Genomic DNA, 18,737 nt, shown 5'->3' with positions numbered 1-18,737 from the left:
TTCCATGCTGTTTTATTATAAATCTTGGATGTTTTATAATCATTTTATATCATTTTTGGTACTAACCTATTGACAAAGTGCACAGTGCCAGTTCCCGTTTTTCCATGTTTTTTACATCGCGGGAAATCAATATCAAACGGAGTCCAAATGGCACGAAACTTCACGATGATTTTTTATGGGCCAAAAGGAAGCAGATGGGCCCTGGTTGCACCTGGGGGAGTCCTGAGGAGGGGACAACCCACCAGGGCACGCTAGGAGGCCCTGGCGTGCCCTGGTGGGTTGTGCCCACCTCGGGTGCCCCCTGGACCGCCTCTTTGCTTTATAAATACCCCAAAATTCCCAGAACCCTAGGGGAGTCGACAAAATATTCATCCAGCCATCGTAGAGTCCAGAAACACCAGATCCAATCTAGACACCAGCACGGAGGGGGTTCACCACTTCCATTCGTGCCTCTCCGATGATGCGTGAGTAGTTCTTTGTAGACCTTCGGGTCCGTAGTTAGTAGCTAGATGGCTTCATCTCTCTCTTGATCCTCAATACAATGGTCTCTTGGAGATCCATATGATGTAACTCTTTTGTGGTGTGTTTGTTGGGATCGATGAACTTCAAGTTTATGATCAGATCTATGTTTTTATATCCATGAAAGTATTTGAGTTTCTTTGATCTCTTTTATGCATGATCTCTTATATCCTCGTATTTCTTCTCCGATATTTGGGTTTTGTCTGGCCAACTCGATCTATTTATCTTGCAATGGGAAGATGTGCCCGGTGGTGGGTTCGATTTTACGGTGCTTGATCCCAGTGACAGAAAGGGAACCGACACGTATGTATCATTGCTACTAAGGATAAAAAGACGAGATCTATATCTACCGCCATATAGATAAACGGATCTTGTCTACATCATGTCATCGTTCTTATTGCATTACTCCATTTTTCCATGAACTTAATACACTAGATGCATGCTGGATAGCGGTCGATGTGTGGAGTAATAGTAGTAGATGCAGACAGGAGTCGGTCTACTAATCTTGGACGTGATGCCTATGTAATGATCATTGCCTGGATATCGTCATTATTATTTGAAGTCCTATCAATTGCCCAATAGTAATTTGTTTACCCAACGTTTGCTATTTTTCTCGAGAGAAGCCACTTGTGAAACCTACGGCCCCCGGGTCTTATTTCTCATATATTTGCCTTTGCGGTCTACTTTTTCCTTGCTTTTATTTTCAGATCTATTAAAGCAAAAATACAAAAATACTTTGCTGCACTTTGTTTTATTTGCGATCTATTTATCTAATCTATTACAACCTTTTTACCGTCACACACCAATTTCTGGCGCCGTTACCTGAAAGGGATTGACAACCCCTTTAACGCATCGGGTTGCGAGGGGTTGTTATTTGTGTGCAGGTGTTGTTTACGTTGTGTTGCTTGATTCTCCTACTGGTTCGATACCTTGGTTTCATAACTGAGGGAAATACTCTACCGTTGCTGTGCTACATCATCCCTCCCTCTCCGGGGAAATACCGACGTAGTTCTAGCTGCCATCAAGGAGAATTTTTGGCGCCGTTGCCAGGGAGGATCTACAACATAACCAGGTTCCTAATCACAAATCTCATCTCCTTGCAATTTATATTATTCGCCATTTGCCTCTCATTTTCCTCTCCCCCACTTCACAAAAAATTGCTGTTTTATTCGCCTCTCTATTTCCGTTCGCCGTTTTTTGCCGGATCCATTTTTGAGTGCAATCTTGTTGTGTGGTCGTCATGACTCAAGAGGACACCAAGTTATGTGATTTCTCAAACACCAACAACAATGATTTTATTGGCACTCCGCTTGCACCTCCCGCCACTAGTGCGGAGACTTGTGATATTAATACTGCTTTGCTGAATCTTGTTATGAAAAACTAATTTTCCGGTACTCCTAATGAGGATGCCGCGTCCCATCTTAATGAGAGAATTCTTTATTTGACACTACTTCAAAATATGTTTCCTTATTTGACACTATAATTTTCTTTCTTCCCTATTTAACACCTGGTCTAATTTTTTTGCCCAATATGACATCGCCGTCAATTCCGTTAGCCTCTTCCGTCAACTAGGACCATAGTACCCTTCCATGAATCGTTGTGCAATTTTTCAAAAAAAATGGATTGTTGTGCAACGCTGGGAAAAAAGATGACCCAATCCTTGAGTCCATGTCTAGAGAGACCACATCATTTGTTTCCCCGACCCAGTACAGAGCTACAGCGGCGGCGCGGCATGCTCAAAATTGGGTGCCGTTTATATGGAATTGGCCACGACCCCCTGCTTCCGGCAAGACGCGCATACAACTAGATTTTTTCTTTTTTTTATGAGACAAGCGCGTACAACTAGCAAAGCTCCGGTGATAAAAAAAAGCTCCGGTGATACGTTCACGCGAGACGGATAAGCACACACACGTATTATTGATTGTTTAATGTTTTTGATTTTTTTAGGCAACCATTTTTATATAGCTTAGAGCATCTCTAGCAGACCCTGTATATCGCCGACCTGCAAAACTCGTTTATAGTTCGCGAAAAAACGATTTCGTCTGCAGATATGGCCGAATTCACCGGCGGCGGATGGTGGAACCGATGGCGGGCGGCTGCGGAAGGGGGTGGGAAACGCACGCAGGCTGAAATGTCTCACGTCAACCGCTTTTCTGAGATACAGGGCACCGTCAGGTCGAGGGGGGAACCAGTGTTTTCGTGGGTTGGAGGTGTGATTTTATCACGCCCCTCAAAAAAATTTACGAGTCCGACATGCTTACAGTGTCTGGTCGGGCGGCTTTTTTCACGCGAACCTGTATTTTAATGGTTATTTTACGGGTCTGGTGGCGGTGCATCGCGGCAGAGTACGCAGGCCGGTGGCGGCTTGGTGCTCCTCGCCGCGAGGAAGTTCATGCCTGTCCAAATCCTAGCGGGCCAGAGGTGAGGATGGATGGTCGGCGCTCGACGGGTGGTCTGGTGGCGCGGCGGGCCTGGCATCGGCGGGGGGGTCCATTTCTGGTGGTGGTGGCGCTACCTGAAGGTGCCGGCAAGTCCCACGAGCAGGCTGGTGGTGGCACTTCGATGGCTCGTCCAAGATGGAGTCTTAGCGAGCAGCGAGCGGCTGGTCAATCCTGCGCGACGTGGCGAGCGGCGTTGCTCTTCTGCTAGTGTCGCTTGGGTTTTCTATGGAGAGGCAGGTCCGCTCAGACGCAAGGCTGTCCCTTCGTGGGTGACAACCGTCACAGGCATTCTGGACCTGGCCGGATGTGCTGGTTGGCAATGGCACGCCTAGACGTACTCTTGAAAAAATAAGAACACTATGTAACCAAAGCAGGCAGCTTGATCATTGATGGATTATAGATAACGGACAACGCACGTACACGGAATCGCAAGTTGCTAGAGGCGCGATACAGTTTCAATAGTTCCGTGACTCAGGTCATTTCTCTCCCCGCGTGTGTTGTTGCCTAGTCCGTGGCTCAACTCGTTGCATGTAACATGATTTTGATATAGCATTTATGTAACATGATTTATTTAGCTGTGTAGAAAATCCGGTCACCAAATATACGGATCTCAGATGGCCATTTAACCTTGACCACATATCGCATATACTTCTTTGTCTTTAATAGTAAGAAATTGGCTCGCTGAATGCATCAAGGGTAGTAACGTCCTTTTACGTCTCTACTTAACACCGTTAGAGTTATAAATGAACTAGAGTGTCGTATAGGGAATAAAATTTACACCTAGTGTCAAATAGAGAAGAAAAACTTTTTCAATGTCAAATAAGGAATAAAAATTTAAGATAGTGTCAAATAAGGAATTCTCTCCATCTTAATACCTTCATGGAATTATGCGATATGCAAAATAAAAAAGATGTGGACAATGGTGCGGTCAAGATGAAATTATTTCCGTTCTCTTTGCGTGATTCTGCAAAAATCTGGTTCTCTTCTTTGCCTCGCAATAGTATCGATTCTGGAAATAAGTGCAAAGGTGCTTCTATCACTAAGTATTTTCCTCCCGCAAAAATTATTTCCCTTAGAACCCAGATAATGAATTTCAAGCAACTTGAACATGAGCATGTTGCGCAAACTTGGGAAAGGATGAAAATGATGCTAAGGAATTTCCCAACTCATGGGTTAAATCTTTGGATGATCATACAAAATTTTTATGCGGGATTGAATTTCGTTTCTCGTAATCTTTCAGATGCCGCCGTGGGTGGTACTTTTATGGAGATTACTTTGGGTGAAGCCACCAAATTGCTTGATAATATTATGGCAAATTATTCTCAATGGCATACCGAAAGAGCTCCTACTAGTAAAAAAGTTAATTCAGTTGAAGAAATTTCTTCTTTGAGTGGTAAAGTTGATGCTCTTATGAAATTGGTTGCTAGTAAAAGTGCTCCTATTGATCTTAATGATATGCCTTTGTCTACTTTGATTCAGCAAAATAGTGATTCCATTGATGTGAATTTTATTTCTCGCAATAATTTCAACAATAATACTTATAGAGGTAATTTTAATCATAGGCCTTTTCCTAGTAATTCCTCTGACAATTATGGTAATTCCTATGGAAATCAATCTTATAGTAACAATAGGAACACCTCTGATCTTTAGAATAATATTAAATAATTTATCAACCCACAAAATTTTTTCAACACTTCCATAGAAGAAAAGTTGAACAAAATCGACGATTTGTCTAGAAGTGTTGATAGAATTGCTCATGATGTGGAAAATCTCAAGATGAAATTTTTTGTGCCTAGAGTAGATGAATCAATTAAAGCTCTTTATGTTTTTATGGATGAAAGTAAGAAAAGAACTGCTATGCTTAGAGCTAAAAGAGAATTTTTGGAAAAAGCTTTTTCTAGCGATTATTCTTGCAAAAGTGATGAAGATCTTAAAATAATTGGTGTTTCTTCTATTGATTCCTTGTTTAGTAAAGTTAAGAATGATGAAAAAGGGACTGGAGAAGAGTCAACTTTAGGTAGAAGGCATCCCAATATTTTGGAGGGTGAAAATCTTGTTGAAAAAATTGATGAAAGTGGGTTTGGAGAGGTCAAAACTTTAGCTAGTGATGCACCCACTCTTTTGGATTACAAAGACTTTAATTATGATAGTTGCTCTTTGATTGATTGTATTTCTTTGTTGCAATCCATGATAAATTCACCCCATGCTTATGAACAAAATAAAGTTTTTACTAAACACATTGTTGATGCTATGATGAAAGCTCTTGAAGAAAAATTGGAATTAGAAGTTTCAATTCCTAGAAAATTGCATGATGAATGGGAACCTACTATCAAAGTCAAGATTAAAAATTATGAGTGTTTTGCTTTGTGTGAGATGGGTGCTAGTGTTTCTACAATTCCGAAATCTTTATGTGATGAGCTTGGTCTTACCGATATTGAAGAATGTTCTTTGAATTTGCACTTGGCGGATTCCACTATTAAAAACCCGATGGGAAGGATTAATGATGTTCTTATTCTTGCAAATAGGAATTATGTTCCCATAGATTTTATTGTTCTTAATATTGATTGCAATCCGTCTTGTCCAATTATTCTTGGTAGACCATTTTTACGCACTATCAGTGTCGTGATTGATATGAAAGAAGGCAATATTAAGTTGCAATTTCCTTTGAGGAAAGGTATGGAACACTTTCCTAGGACTAGAATTAAGTCACCTTATGAATCAATCATGAGGGCATCTTATGGATCAAGAACCAAAGATGACAAAACTTAGATCCTTGCTTTATGCCTAGCTAAGGGCGTAAAACTATAGCGCTTGTTGGGAGGCACCCCAATGAATAAAAATTATTTTTGCTTTTTGCTTTCTGTTCTTGAGTGTTAGCACAATTATGCTATTGTTATGATTGTGTTTTTAGTTTTAATTAGTGTTTGTGCCAAGTAAAGCCTTTAGGATCTTCTTGGGCAATAATTGTTTGATCTTGCTGAAAAACACAAAGTTTGTGCTCCCGAAATTCATTTCCATTTTTTACCAGAGAGAGATAAAATATCCATTCCACTTGCAGTAGATAAATATACAAATTTCTTAGGTCGTCCTAATTTTCCAGAGTTGTTGGAGTTACAGAAGTATTCGAAATAGTCAAATTGCTACAGACTGTTCTGTTTTGACAGATTCTGCTTTCTTTGTGTTGTGTGCTTATTTTGATGGCTCTATGATTTTCTTTGATGAGTTTTTGCCATGGAAAAGTTGGAATACAGTAGATATAATACAAAAACAAAATATGAATTGGTTTGATACAACACTTATAGTAGTGGTTTATTATTCTTATACTAACGGATCTCACGAAGGCTTTGTTAAGTTTTGTGCGATTGAAGTTTTCAAGTATTGGGTTATCTTACGAGGGATGAAGGAAGGATGTAAGAGTCTAAGCTTGGGGATGCCCCAGCATCCCAAGCTATTATTTAATAATGAGCAACCAACTAAGCTTGGGGATGCCCCCGAGTGGCATCCCCGCTTTCTTCCGACAACTATCAGTATTTTACTCAAGACTATATTTTTATTCGTCACATGATATGTGTTTTGCTTGGAGCATCTTGTATGATATGTGTATTTGCTTCTTTTATTTTGTGTTTTATGTTATCAGTCCTTGCTAGACACACCTATTTGATAGAGCCAAAATTATGTCATGACTTGTTAGAATTGCTCTCTATGCTTCACTTAAATCTTTTTATGAGCTAGGACTTGCTCTAGTGCTTCACTTATATCTTTTTTCAGCACGGTGTGCTTTTTTATTTTTGAAGAAATGCTATCTTGCTTCACTTAAATTTATTTGAGAGTTAGTAAAATTTTGAAGAAATTCTCTCTTGCTTCACTTAAATTATTTTGAGAGAAAGAAAAATTGTTATGCTCATGATCTTCACTTATATTTGGTTGAGCTTATGAAAAGAAACTCATGAAAATTAGTCCCAAAGTGATTGATATCCAAGAAGGATAAAGTAACGAAAATGTCATGAAGATCATTGGACAAAATAAACTTGATTCTTAGTAATAGTTTTGAGATATGATGATGTGATATGTGAGTTATGTTGATGAGTAATTGTGCTCTAGTAAGAATATGGGTGTTAAGGTTTGTGATTCCCTATGCATGAACGAAAGTCAATAGTCATGCAATGAAAATTATGTCCTACTTGTGGTGCATTATTCGGTGTTAATTATGCTTAATGCTTGCTTATGAGATTATTCGTTTCTTGGTTGGTCGCTTCCCAATCTTTTGCTAGCCTCCATTTTGCACTAAGTATGACTTCTACTTGTGCATCCAAAATCCTTTAAACCAGTTTTGCCACATGAGTTCACTATATCTACCTATATGCGGTATTCTTTTGTCGTTCTAAGCAAATTTGCATGTGCCATCTCTAATTTTCAAAATAAACTTCTTTTTTGTGTGTTTGTTTCGCTCGCGGAACAGTGAGGGGTGGCTAATATTTTCCATGCTAGATGGGTTATTCTCAAGATGAGTGTTTATTCACTTGTCATTGCATGAGAGTAAGACAGAGGTATAAGGGATGCCCAGTCCCGAAATGCAAAAATAAATGAATTTACTTTATGTTGTCAAATAATAAATTCCTTGGAAAGTGTTGGTATGGAGGGCACCCGTGGATACGGCTAGCCATGGAAAGTGAAAGTTATGGTGGAAAAAGGAATAAACTTTATTTTCTGTTTGGGAACCGCCTATGGCATATCTAGCATGGAAAGTGTTCGGAACTCTAAGTCGTTTTCGTTGGTGGGATGGATACACCTCCCAAAATTTTTTTATCTCAAATTTTTCGCTTTGAGCTCTAGCACCTCTACAAATCCCTACTTTCCATTGCGAAGGGACTTTCTTTTACTTTATGCAATTTTTTTTTTGAAATTTGAGTCTCCATCTTCTCTCATAAAAGCACCAAGTAGGAGGCAATATGATCGTGCTTAAGTATTGGGTGTAGTTAATATTCGAGTGTGTTTTATGATTGGATCAATGTTTGAGCATGATAGGCTAGGGATACCTTATTTTAGCGTTGATATTTTGAAAGACATGGTTGCTTGTTGATATGCTTGAGTATCTAAATTATTATGTCAAAACTAGACTATTGCTTTGAATCACATAGAAGTCCAAATGTCCATGCTATAAAGAAAAGAATATGATATGACTTGATGAACAACACTCCACATCAAAAATTCTGTTTTTATCACTTACCTACTTGAGGACGAGTAGGAGTTAAGCTTGGGGATGCTGATACGTCTCCAACGTATCTATAATTTTTGATTGTTCCATGTTGTTTTATTATCAATCTTGGATGTTTTATAATCATTTTATAGTCATTTTATATCGTTTTTTGGTACTAACCTATTGACATAGTGCCTAGTGCCAGTTCCTGTTTTTTCCCATGTTTTTTACATCACAGGAAATCAAAATCAAACGGAGTCCAAATGGCACGAAGCTTTATGATGATTTTTATGGGCCAAAAGGAAGCAGATGGGCCCTGGTTGCACCTAGGGGAGTCCCAAGGATGGGACAACCCACCAGGGCGCGCCAGGAGGCCCTGGCACGCCCTGGCGGGTTGTGCCCACCTCGGGTGCCCCCCGGACCGCCTCTTTGCTCTATAAATACCCCAAAATTCCCAGAACCCTAGGGGAGTCGACGAAATATTCATCCAGCCGCTGCAGAGTCCAGAAACACCAGATCCAATCTAGACACCATCACGGAGGGGTTCACCACTTCCATTGGTGCCTCTCCGATGATGCGTGAGTAGTTCTTTGTAGACCTTTGGGTCCGTAGTTAGTAGCTAGATGGCTTCATCTCTCTCTTGATCCTCAATACAATGGTCTCTTGGAGATCCATATGATGTAACTCTTTTGCGGTGTGTTTGTTGGGATCGATGAACTTCGAGTTTATGACCAGATCTATGTTTTTATACTCATGAAAGTATTTGAGTTTCTTTGATCTCTTTTATGCATGATCTCTTGTAGCCCCGTATTTCTTCTCTGATATTTGGTTTTTGTCTGGCCAACTCGATCTATTTATCTTACAATGGGAAGAGGTGCCCGGTAGTGGGTTCGATCTTACGGTGCTTGATCTCAGTGACAGAAAGGGAACCGACACGTATGTATCGTTGCTACTAAGGATAAAAAGACGAGATCTATATCTACCACCATATAGATAAACAGATCTTGTCTGCATCATGTCATCGTTCTTATTGCATTACTCTGTTTTTTCATGAACTTAATACACTAGATGCATGCTGGATAGCGGTCGATGTGTGGAGTAATAGTAGTAGATGCAGGCAGGAGTCGGTCTACTAATCTTGGACGTGATGCCTATATAATGATCATTGCCTGGATATCGTCATAATTATTTGAAGTTCTATCAATTGCCCAACAGTAATTTGTTTACCCACTGTTTGCTATTTTTCTCAAGAGAAGCCACTAGTGAAACCTACGGCCCCCGGGTCTTATTTGTCATATATTTGCCTTTGCGATCTACTTTTTCCTTGCTTTTATTTTTAGATTTATTAAAGCAAAAATACAAAAATACTTTGCTGCACTTTATTTTATTTACGATCTATTTATCCAACATATTACAACCTTTTTACCGTCACACACCAATTTCTGGCGCCGTTACCCGAAAGGGATTGACAACCCCTTTAACACGCCGGGTTGCGAGGTGTTGTTATTTGTGTGCAGGTGTTGTTTACGTTGTGTTGCTTGGTTCTCCTACTGGTTCGATACCTTGGTTTCATAACTGAGGGAAATACTCTACCGTCGCTGTGCTACATCATCCCTCCCTCTTCGGGAAAATACCGACGTAGTTCCAGCTGCCATCATTAGGCATGGCCGAGCAGCTCACCGCAACCCACGGCATGCTTGTCGGTTGCCATCCCAAAGTAGAAGATGTGCTACATCTCGGCATAGTTATGGATGGGTGTGTTGAGGAACTCTGTGTCCTTGGATGGTCCTAAGAAAAAACATGGCGTTGTTAGTTGTAGGACAATGGTTGATAGGCTTAAACAAGGGAGGGGTATGTGAGCTAACCACGATGTGGCTTTGATAGTGCTCTGCCTCCAAAACGATCGAGCAGGTGGCTTGATCTCATAAGGCGTCTCTAAGGTCTCTAAGTTTGGACACTTGGAACAATCTAGCTCTCCACTTCGTGATGTGGTTGTAGACCTGGGTGGCGGAGACTTCGAACCACATAACTCAAACACCTGCTTGGCAACAGAGTTCAAGTGCATCTTCTTGAAGCCCTTACCAGTCCTAATCCCACTGGCTATGATCTCACACATCTTGCTAAGCACGAACATGGATAGGAGCGGCTACCATTTCATGGAGTTCCCTCTATCATCCTTCTTTGCCTTTCACGGCTTCTTTTTGCGTAGCAGCAATAACAACATTTGGCACAACCAACACAAATGGTATAGGCAAAAAAAGGAGGATCCACAGCACACCCCTCGAACACATATGAGTCAGGAGACATTTGGTCCTCGGTGGGAGGCTTGGAGTCATCGACATAGGATGGCGAGAACTAGCTCTCCGACAGGACAATGGCCTCACTAAACTCTTTGTGTGCTCATGTTATAATCTTAGCACACACGTGGACAATAAGCATATCACACACTAGCAAACCATCTAGTTCAACACATCACGGTATGAGAACCATAGATCAACTAGCATGCTACCAATTCATGGAGTTCAACACACTAGCACACAACAACATGCATGCTACCAATCCATGGAGTTCAACACACTACCACACAACAAAATGCATGCTGCCAATCCATGAACACACGGCCACCCACCAACAGACATGCTACCAATCGATCACAACTAGCTACCAATACTTGCCGACATGGATACAACCCCTAGCATGCTACAAATCCATCACCACTAGTTACCAAAACATCACATCATCACAGATCGCCAGTGTACAATCCTATAACATGGTCACAGATCTAATCCTACCACATGCTCATAGATCTAGCTAGAATGAGTACAGAGAAGGGGGTGGTCGAACTCATAGCCATCGATGCAGCTCAAAGGAGGCGCGAAGCAGGTCGGAGAAGAGGAGGACACGAGTCGCCGCCACCATGTACCGCCGGGCGGAGAAGACGCGCCGCTTATCTACACGTCAGTGTTGATTGGCACGGGAGGAAAAGCTCGAGGGGGGAGGCTGACGGGAGTTTGAGCGGTGAGGTGAAGCTGGCTATATAGGGCGACCGAGTCGGCGGGCGGCGACCCCAATTCCTCTTGCCACTTTTTCGAAGACGCACACGAGTTTGCGCCATCTCCGTGGTCACATGAACTCGGCACCGTGTTCCCCTCCCCTACATCGCCAAGCCTGGCTCGTTGGAAACTGTCGATTTGGCCATTCTCAGCGGGCCTGGCTAGGAGATGCTTTAAGGTCCGTGCAAAACAGGCCAAAACATGGAACGCAGACAACTGAACAGACCAATTTCGTCCCGCAAAGGCTTGATTGGGCTCTATGCGGACAACCAACCACACCCATGGTGCATTTTGCTTGCATGTATAGCGTCATAGGATTTTGTGTTCTTCCTCTTTCTACCGATCAATCCACATCAGCGCGCATCATAAATCTGACAGGCTTCCCTTTTTTGTAAGTACAGTAACGCTCTAATGAATCTGAGGAGAATTTTGCTTTAGGAACCACTTTCATATGCCACTTCCAGTTGCAGATAGAGAGGCACGGTAACACGAAATTATTCAGCTACGAGGCGACAGCAAGCCGAGTCTATTCCAATCACATGGGTTCTATTCTACACTGGGCGATGCGGCCTCAGGTTCTCCTTCTATGGCTGCTTGGGGTTTGCGGCAGGTGATGATGCTGAACTTAATGAGGCCTTTCTTGTAGCCTTGGATCATGAGAGGCATCACCAGTGCTCCCTTTATCGTCTTCCATCCTGATGATCAAGACAACAGCAAAGTGAGTTGAAAATGTATATCGGCTAGAAAAAGAATATGAAACAGACCATCTCAGTTTGATGAGCAGTACAGACAGAGAAACACAGGAAGAGCATACCACTCCTTAGTAGAGAAGTGAGGCCTTTCCATGTCAGTGCTGATTGGATGACAGCAGGCCAGAACGGGGCCACGTTTTCTGACCAGTCGGCCGTTTTGATATCCTGACAGTAGAGGAATATTTTGTGTATCAGATAGGTCAAAAAATATATATCAAATTTTGGTATCATGCAAATTTGTGTATCAGATAGGTCAAATTAATTCAATTTTTTGGGGGAAATACCTCAAGAGACAATGACTCGGCAATCTTGACATAATCCGAGGGCGAGCACCAATCCGGGAGGTAATATGCATCACAAATCTTTTTCAAAAGATTCAGCTCGTCAGGTTTCAGTGAGTCCTCCGACGGCGCGAGGTTCCTATGGCACCAGGTCACGATGATGATAGTTCCTCCTGGAGCTGCGACGCGTGCCAGCTCGCTTACAAACTGATAAAAGATTTGGTAAGATTTCACTCAACACCTATTTTCATACCTGATTGGACTAACCTTCTGGTTTTGTCGTTTGTAATTACATGTTCTTGAAAAAAGGTAATTACATAAATAGGTAATATGTACTTTCCAACAACACAAGTTATTTGCAAGAGATACATATCGACCCAGTTTGTCACACAAACTGATATACTCCCTCTGTTCCCTAATATAAGACCTTTTAACTATTTCAAAATATTGACTACATACATACTAAAATGAGTGAACATACATACTAAAATCAAGAAAAAGCTAAAAGGTCTTATATTAGGGAGCGGAGGGAGTAATATTTTGGCAGCCTGTCTTGAACGGTTTTGCAATGACTCATACTCCCTCCATTCCACAATGTAGTGCTTCCTCTATCTCCGTGCTTCAACTTTGACCGTAAATTTAACTAACAAGACCGATTGCGGCGGGAGCAAAAATTATATCAATGAATTCGTATTCGAAAGAAGTTTTTTAATTATATAATTTTTTCTCCCGCCGCAGTTGGTCTCGTTGGTTAAATTTATGGTCAAAGTTGGACCTCGGGAAGCGCGGGCGCACTATATTTTGGAATGGAGGGAGTACTGTTTAGTTTCTTCTAGAACTAGTATGTTTACCTTCTGTTTGTTCGGCATGTGCTCACCACTCTCCATAGACCAGACAAGATCAAACTGCCCATCAGGAAATGGTTGCTCCAGAGCATCAGCAACTTGGAAAGAAGCCTGGGCCAAACATGTGCATATTGTCACTTCTAACACAAAACCAAACCCCAAGTAGGTCTGAGGTCAGAAATTGAAACCGCAAACTCGGCAAGAGCGGAACAGTAGACAAACCTTGTCCGACAACCCCTGCGCTGCCGCGAGGGCATTTCCTCTCTCAGCTTGCACTGGGCTCAATGTGATCCCAGAGCATTGTGCTCCATATTTGTTCGCCAGGTATCTTGAGCTACCACCGATTCCGCATCCAACATCAACAATCGTTTTGGGTTTGTTTGTCGGATCGTCTGCAAGCACAGGCATTCGCTCAAAAACAGCAGTTAATCATGCACTATATACTTGAAGTACAGATCAAGCTAATTGTCCATACATAACGTCAAATTGACGAAGTTCCCCTTGTTTTGAACAAGGTGCTATATTCTCTTTAAATGTCTCCTTTAACCCTTTTTGTTAATTTGAACTAGCCTGATTTCCCATGGAACTGTGCTGCAAGATACTACTGAACTGAAGATGTAGTTGAGGTTATGCAACTGTAATACTTATGACTGAACATATATTCATGTTTATTATTAAACTTTAGGCAGCAATAATACCTGATAAGTCTATGGCATTCTCTTCATGCCATCTCAATTAAAGAAACAATGCATATATCGTGGAGAGTGAGCACAAAATGAAATCACACTCTAGCACCAAAGTTACAGGAGACCCCAAACTTAATTTCTCAAAGAAAGAAGTCGCAACTCGTAAAATAATTTTGAAATAAACTTAAGACAATCCTAAAAAAAGGTAAAAGCAAAAACTCTACAGAAATTGAAAGGGAATGTTCAGAAGAGAATTCGTAGGGGAGGGAATGGCTACCAGCTTACCACGTAGCACTAGTGCGGTCTTCTAAACGGGCTGATCGAGAGGTGTATTATACATCTAAAAAAAGGTGTACTGCATAGCGTTTACTGACTTTCCTTTTAAAACAAAATTTTATACAGACTAGAGAACTATAGCCTTGGGAATTTGGAGAGCACAACCACACTTTAAGCCACACTCTGGTAGGAAGGAGTTCTGACTGGAGCGGCAGAACGTACTGCAAAAAGATTCGCAGCCCAGGCACATTTTTGGGCCCAAATCCAGATTGGCTCGCTGGTGCCACAGCGGCGAGCAGAGAGCCAGAGAGTACTGGCAGGGCAGTGATAAGACGCCCAAGCTCAATCCAAACAGTGTCATCTCGTACTTGCAAAAGCAATGGTCATCAGCGTGGCAACTGGCAAGTACAGCCAGTCGGATAGCTCAGCTCAATATAGAGCGCACAAATCCGCCCCGTGGGCTGTTGCTGGCCAGCAACGAATTGGGCCGCGGCACGGTTGAGCCAAGCAGATAGCTCGACCTTGGTGCGAATTGCGACACGAGCGTGGGGTCCGGACCGGACGTTGCTTACCGGGGACGGCGGCGAAGGCGAGGGCCTCCTCGATCATGCGGATCTGGGCGCGGCGGTGGTCGGACATGGAGGCGGCCTCGCCGGAGTCGTAGAAGCCGTGGTGCATGTGCTCGCCCCAGATGCTCTCCCACAGGCCGGACGACTCGTCGTAGAGCCCCGCGATGCCCTCCTTCAGCCCCGGCGGCGCCGCGTCGGCCCGGGCCGCGGTCGTCGACGACGCCATCGGGCGCACGGAGCGGGCCGGCCGGCGGGAGCGGCAGGGCGGGCCGGGGGACGGGGCGAGCCGCGTGGCCGAGGCTCGGTCGAGGCGGCGGCGCGGCGTCCAGGCGGTGGAGAGGAGTGAGTGGAGCAGGGCGGCGGAGTTTGCCATTTTGTATTTGGAGCCTCGTGAGAGCCTGACAGCTCCGGGGGTGGAGTGGTATTTTTTATTGACGCGAGGTCACGTGGGCCACGCACGGCAGTGGCAGGCAGCTCAGCATGCCGCCGGATGCCAGACGAACGTACACCTGTACGATTGGGTAAAAATTGGGGCAAAGATGGGCGGCTGCGAGAGGCGAGACTCGTCGCATCTAGTAGCCCATTTGTCACACCGTGCCAAGCTAGCTAACCATAGCCCGCGGTACTGTGACTTGACGTTGTCCCCGTGCCAAACTGGCAGCGACTCCACTCGCTCCTTCGGCGTTTTGCTCCGGCTGCACCGACGTTTTCCTGCTGGAACAGGACTGTACTGCCGCGTTAGAGCAACTCCAAAGGGTTCGTCCATTTTCGTCCGTTTGAATCCGCGCGGACAAAAGTGTCGGCCCAACGCGTCGACCCAAATTCAAATCACGTATGTGTTGTGTCCGTGCCGACGCATTTGCGGCTCAAATTTATGTCCCAAATGCGTCGGCGCGGACGCCGAACGGACGCTCCGCGCGTCTTCTCGCTGTCCGCCGCGTCCCCACATGGCGGCCGTCCAACTACTCGCTGCCCACGCGATCAGCTTAATTTATGACCACAGGCCCACGCGTCAGCGACAGCGCTCGTCCTTTTTAAGCCGACCGTGCGGCAGGGCCGTCCACATCTGCCAACCTTTGCTACCTCGTCGTGGGCAAACCCTATCCACCACAACCACAGCGAGATGGGCCTCTTCTCCGGCGCTAGCGGCAGCAAGGCCAAGGGCAAGGCCCCCGCCACCCCTTTCCCCTCGGAGTGCCTCCCGCCTCCGCCGGTGCCGGCGTCTCGCCGGCAGAGGCAGCGCGTGAATGTGCCAGTGCACTAGGCGGAGTGGCACTGGCAGCACCGCCAGCCTCTGTCGTATCCCGACGTGACGCTGCCGCACGACTGACATCTGGATCCAGATAGGATCCCAGTGCCGGCGGCGCCGCGGACGGCTCGGGCTCACGCGGAGGAGGTGCGGCGCCGGCGGGCGCTGCTGACGCCGGAGCAGCGCCGCGAGGCCGCCTACGCATCCGACTCGCCCAACTGGGCGAGGAGGTTCGCCTTCGAGCACGAGGAGGCGAGGCGACGAGGCGTGCGCGAGGTCGACCGGAGCTCGCCGCCACCGGCGCTCGTCGTCCGTGAGGAGGACCAGGCGGCCCTTGCGGCCGTCTACCGGGAGAGCGAGGAGGACGAGCGGCGCAGGGCAAAGACGGAAGAGGAGGCTCGGTACGAGGCGGCAATGGCGCAGGCACTTGCTCTCTCCGCGGCAGGCGACAGCCTGGTGCCGCCGGTGGCCCCGCCGTCTCCTATCAAGCCGGAGCCGGAGCGGGAGCCGTCCCCCATCGAGCGCTACTCCTGGACGGGAGTAGTGCGCGAGTGGGTACGCGTGCCGCCGGTCTGGATGGGAGTGACGCCAGCGCAGGAGGCGGCGTACCTCGAGCACTGGCGCCAGATCAGGGTGGCCGAGGAGCGCTGTGACGGCGAGTACCTCGAGATGCTCGAGCGCGATCTTGCTACCTCTTGAGTTTGCGTTGGTTTTTCCCGAAGAGGAAGGGATGATGCAGCAAAGTAGCGTAAGTATTTCCCTCAGTTTTTTAAACCAAGGTATCAATCCAGTAGGAGGCCACGCTCAAGTCCCTCGTACCTGCACAAAACGATAGCTACTTGCAACCAACGCGATTAGGGGTTGTCAATCCCTTAACGGTCACTTACGAGAGTGAGATCTGATAGATATAATATTTTTTGGTATTTTTGGTATAAATATGCAAAGTGAAAAGTAAAGGCAAAGTAAAAAAGCAAAACAAGATTAAAGTGATGGAGATCAATATGATGAGAATAGACCTGGGGGCCATAGGTTTCACTAGTGGCTTCTCTCAAGGGCATAAGTATTCTACGGTGGGTGAACAAATTACTGTTGAGCAATTGACAGAATTGAGCATAGTTATGAGAATATCTAGGCATGATCATGTATATAGGCATCACGTCTGTGACAAGTAGACCGAAATGATTCTGCATCTACTACTATTACTCCACTCATTGACCGCTATCCAGCATGCATCTAGAATATTAAGTTAAAAATAGAGTAACGCCTTAAGCAAGATGACATGATGTAGAGAGATAAATTCATGTAATATGAAATAAACCCCATCTTGTTATCCTCGATGGCAACGATACAATACATGCCTTACTGCCCCTTCTGTCACTGGGAAAGTGAAAGATCGTGGATGTCGCCTAGAGGGGGATGAATAGGCACTTTAAAATAATTACGTTTTAGGCTTGAACAAATGCGGAATAAACCTAACGGTTAATTTGTCAAACACAAAACCTACAACAACTAGGCTGACCTATGTGCACCAACAACTTATACTAAGCAAGATAAACAACTATGTGATAGCAAGATGTATGACAAGAAACAATACGGCTATCACAAAGTAAAGTGCATAAGTAAAGGGTTCGGGTAAGAGATAACCGAGGCACGCGGAGACGACGATGTATCCCGAAGTTCACACCCTTGCGGATGCTAATCTCCGTTTGGAGCGGTGTGGAGGCACAATGCTCCCCAAGAAGCCACTAGGGCCACCGTAATCTTCTCACGCCCTCGCACAATGCAAGATGCTGTGATTCCACTAAGGGACCCTTGAGGGCGGTCACCGAACCCGTACAAATGGCAACCCTTGGGGGCGGTCACCGAACCCGTACACTTTGGCAACCCTTGGGGCGGTCACTGGTACCCGTCAAATTGCTCGGGGCGATCTCCACAACCTAATTGGAGACCCCGATGCTTGCCCGGAGCTTTACACCACAATGATTGAGCTCCGAACAACACCAACTGTCTAGGGTGCCAAGGCACCCAAGAGGAACAGGCTCTAAGGTGCCCAAACACCCAAGAGTGATAAGCTTCTCAAACTTCACTTCCACGTATCACCATGGAGAACTCAAACCGATGCACCAAATGCAATGGCAATGGCACACGGAGTTCCCAAGTCCTTCTCTCTCAAATCCCACCGAAGAAACTAATGCTAGGGAGGAAAATGAGAGGAAGAATAAGAAGGAGAACACCAAGAACTCCAAGATCTAGATCCAAGGGGTTCCCCTCACATAGAGGAGAAACTGATTGGTGGAAATGTGGATCTAGATCTCCTCTCTCTTTTCCCTCAAAAACTAGCAAGAATCCATGGAGGGATTGAGAGTTAGCAAGCTCGAAGAAGGTCAACAATGGGGGAAGAACACGAGCTCAAAAGATAAGGTTCATTGGGGAAGAAGACCTGCTTTTATAGGTGGGGAAAATCAACCGTTTATGCTCACAGCCCCGCACAGAGCGGTACTACGCTCCAAGGAGCCGGTACTAACCGCTTAGGGCGTAATACCCCTTTGAAAAAACAACAGCGAGGAGGCAAAAGGCCAGTAGAACCGCTGGAGTGGTACTACCGCTCGTCCTCACGGTACTACCGCAGATGGTAGCGGTACTACTGCTTGCGAGCGGTACTAAAAAAATACATCCGTGCCTACCACCGCAAGACTTGGGACGAGTTTTTGGTCCGGAGCGGTACTACCGCTGTAGGAGCCGCGGTAGTACCGCTCTGGAGCGGTAGTAAAAAATTACATCTGCTCCAATTCGCAGTAGTACCGCTGCAACCTTTTCAGAACACCAAAACTGCCACAACTTTTGCAAACGGACTCCGAATTCAATGAAA

General features: G+C 45.0%; 1 protein-coding gene across 1 annotated transcript; it reads right to left on the bottom strand.

Moving 5' to 3' along the window:
* Positions 1 to 11,622: 11,622 nt before the first annotated feature.
* Positions 11,623 to 15,026, bottom strand: LOC125514295 (probable tocopherol O-methyltransferase, chloroplastic). The gene is made up of 6 exons (XM_048679606.1): positions 14,623 to 15,026; positions 13,311 to 13,480; positions 13,095 to 13,199; positions 12,247 to 12,450; positions 12,025 to 12,127; positions 11,623 to 11,905 (listed from the first exon to the last, which is right to left on the bottom strand). The coding sequence occupies exons 1-6, from the start codon at positions 14,990 to 14,992 to the stop codon at positions 11,757 to 11,759; spliced, it is 1,101 nt and encodes a 366-aa protein (XP_048535563.1). The 5' UTR covers positions 14,993 to 15,026; the 3' UTR covers positions 11,623 to 11,756.
* Positions 15,027 to 18,737: the final 3,711 nt, after the last annotated feature.

This window comes from Triticum urartu, chromosome 6 (genome assembly GCF_003073215.2).
Source record: "Triticum urartu cultivar G1812 chromosome 6, Tu2.1, whole genome shotgun sequence".
Taxonomy (NCBI): Eukaryota; Viridiplantae; Streptophyta; class Magnoliopsida; order Poales; family Poaceae; genus Triticum; species Triticum urartu.
Note: the sequence above shows the minus strand (reverse complement) of the source record. Positions and strands in the feature narration are given on the sequence as shown.